Raw genomic sequence first — 2,952 nt, 5'->3', positions numbered from 1 at the left:
CGTATGTAGGTAAAACGAACAACAAATCTGAGACCAATTTGCTTCATAATATTGCATGACAGAGATAGAGAAGTCTCTCATAACATGAACGCGCTGTTATTAGCGAGAGATACATATATATTTCTCAGTACATTTTCACACATGAAAGTGACCATAAATATCCGTGAAAATGACAATCATCTCTTTTTGCCGTTACACAAAAGCTTATGGAGATTTTTCAAGTATTTATATGAAATAAAATCACTTAATAACAACAAACAAATACATAAAAAACGCCAATGAATTATAGCTTTTACTTTTTTTTAATTAGCTTAATAGATAATAAAAAACAGTTTAAAACTGAGTTTACATATAATATTTATTCAATAACCTAATTGAACAGTAAAAGTAATCATTAAAAATTAATAACTATTATTTATTATTTATTATTATTTATACATTTAGGCAAATATATTAAACTAACAAATCATGACTTCGCTTCATAGTAAAGAAGGTAATACAAACAGAATCCCTAAAGATAACCTGATTATTTAATACTCAAATTGAATCCCCGAAAATCTTCTAGTTTTGACCCATTAGACTAACAAAGTTAACTTCAAGTAGAGTAAGCGAGACCCCTTTCCGATATAACGTAATATGTTCAAAAGATACACTAACTTAACGACGCAGAACTTAATAACTAAGTTAGTAAGTAATGGAGTAATGTTACTTTAAGAAAACTTACTGTAACCTGGTTTCGTATTAAGGATTTTAAATTAAATTCTTGAACCAAATAGCAACGTCTATTTCTAAAATTTGATCTGTGTGAACTGTTATGTGACTGCGAGTCCTATGGCGATTATTTGAGGAATGACTTGTGATCCCTCTCATGGAATGTGTTTTGAATGTATCATATTTGTATACTTTAAATCAATGGGATAAAGTTCAATTTAGCTTAACAAATCCCAGTTCCGAAGTGAGATACGTCCCAAAGTTTCAAATCATTTGACGTTTCCTTTGTAACGAAATTGCTGAAACTCTGCGTTATCAACGTTTCAACTATTTAGCGCCGCGAATCGTACTTAAATATGATTTCGTTCATAAATCTTAAGATTCTATGAATACTTAAGATTTTAAGAATTAAATTAACTCTTAATTTCTAGCCCTTACTAACTCAAAAACAATATTAAGCGGGTGCCAAGATGTCAGGTGTTATACATTTCTTGATGTATCGGTACATTATATATCAAAGAGGATTACCAAGATATAGACATAAGGCGATAACAGTCTACCTGTATACAGTACATAAAGCTAGGTACAGAGGCCGGCAGCTCGTTTCCCGGTACTACATAAACCTGAGTATTGATTTTTACAATTTACGCAGATAGCTATTAGTTTACATACAAGCCCGAGCGGAAAACAATGAACTCAGCCAGGTTTTATTTTTGCACGCTAATTACGTTTGTAGCGCGCTCCACGTTTTCCCTACAAATTTCCGAAGCAAAGCCTAAATGGGTCCGCTTTGTTTACATGCGAGCTAGGCTTCGCCACGACTAATTGCTCTGTGTCGGCACCTTGAGACAGTTGGAATTCACCTGAATCGGCAGATGCGTCGCAGCTGTCGACCGGGCCAGTCCTCTCGCCCCGCGCGTCCCCTCGCCCCGCAGACTCGCGCAATCGCGGCTAACAGTTTTATTTTCCCGAATAAACTTTATCAAACAAAGCGTACGTGCCCCGCGCCCTGCATCTGCTCGCCCAGCTGTTACTCTTGCAGCTGGCCGCGTTGTCTCGCTCTGTCCCGCACAATATCGGTGGATTCGAACGAGACGAACGTCACCTAGTGTAATCGCATCGAGACCCTTCAATTCCCTGTGCACGGCCCATTCGCAGTCCGTATCCCGACGCCGGCGGGCAAACTGCTAGCGATCATGACGAGCAAGCGTAAGCGCGAACGCGAGAATGAAGCTGAGCGGCATGTTAAGCGTCAGCGGCGTCGCAAGCGTTCTCGCAGCGAACCGCTAATGAATGATCCTGATAATGCTGAGAAGCGTCAAGCTCTTAAGCGTTTATTTGGACGTATTTGTTCAGTGGAAATGGATAATGAGCATCACAATTCGGATAATTTGTTTGAAAACATGAACGATAACGACAGCCAGGATGCTTACGGAGACGAGAACGACGACCCTCTGCTGGATTCGGTGCCTGTAGATATGGATCCTGAACAACTGGGATTCTTGGTGTGCGCTCAGGAGACGCTGCGATTCTTACACGGCCGTGGGATCCCCATTGAGCACCCGGTATTTTCGAGGCTGCGCTCACGCCTTCTCCGTGGGATCGGCGAGATGGCGATGGCCTGAGTATTGCTTGGCCCAGAGCCCGCAAGAAACTAAACCTTCTTCTAGCTTCACTTTCGAACATTTTTCACTACAGTGGTTATTTATTCAGTGTAATATGTATGTATATCGGTGTGATCTTCCTATACAAAGAACTATTCTATTTCCTTACTAAAGGGCTCTGGTTAGTGCTTAAGGTGTTTAAGTGTAAAGTTGATTGTTGTTAACGCAACAGGTGGCCCAAAAGGGTACTCTAGTCATTAATACTAGTCAATAATGAAATATATTTGTTAAACAAAAAAAAACTATTGATATATTGTATGTAATAAATTCGTCCACAAAAATGGTCTTTATTATTTCCTATCCGACTCGATCAAAAATATAAAATGGAATCAAAAAATAAAATGCAATTCACAATTAAAACTGTTTTATTTAATATTCCAGTTTAACTTAAATATAAAAAATATGTTCATATTATTTGAGAGAAGTCTAAACCTTAAAATCTATGCAATATTATTTTCGCTACTACCATAATGTACTATATTTATAACTATTTAATTAAACAATGCACAAGTAAAATATATACATTATAATATCTTTGTTTTATTTCCATATTTATGATAAATATTTCCAAAAATCA

At 37.3% G+C, this 2,952-nt stretch overlaps 1 protein-coding gene across 1 annotated transcript; it reads left to right on the top strand.

Annotated features, from left to right (window-relative positions):
* The first annotated feature begins 1,558 nt into the window (after positions 1-1,558).
* On the top strand, positions 1,559-2,684 carry LOC126771888 (uncharacterized). The gene has a single exon (XM_050492052.1). The coding sequence runs from the start codon at positions 1,908-1,910 to the stop codon at positions 2,334-2,336; it is 429 nt and encodes a 142-aa protein (XP_050348009.1). The 5' UTR covers positions 1,559-1,907; the 3' UTR covers positions 2,337-2,684.
* The last annotated feature ends 268 nt before the right edge of the window (positions 2,685-2,952 follow it).

Source organism: Nymphalis io, chromosome 11 (genome assembly GCF_905147045.1).
Source record: "Nymphalis io chromosome 11, ilAglIoxx1.1, whole genome shotgun sequence".
Classification (NCBI taxonomy): Eukaryota; Metazoa; Arthropoda; class Insecta; order Lepidoptera; family Nymphalidae; genus Nymphalis; species Nymphalis io.
The sequence above is the reverse complement of the archived record's forward strand: the minus strand, read 5'-3'. Positions and strand labels throughout refer to the sequence as shown.

Coding starts and splice junctions, on each gene's coding strand:
- LOC126771888 (XM_050492052.1), top strand. CDS start 1,908: ATGACGAGCAAGCGTAAGCGCGAACGCGAGAATGAAGCTGAGCGGCAT.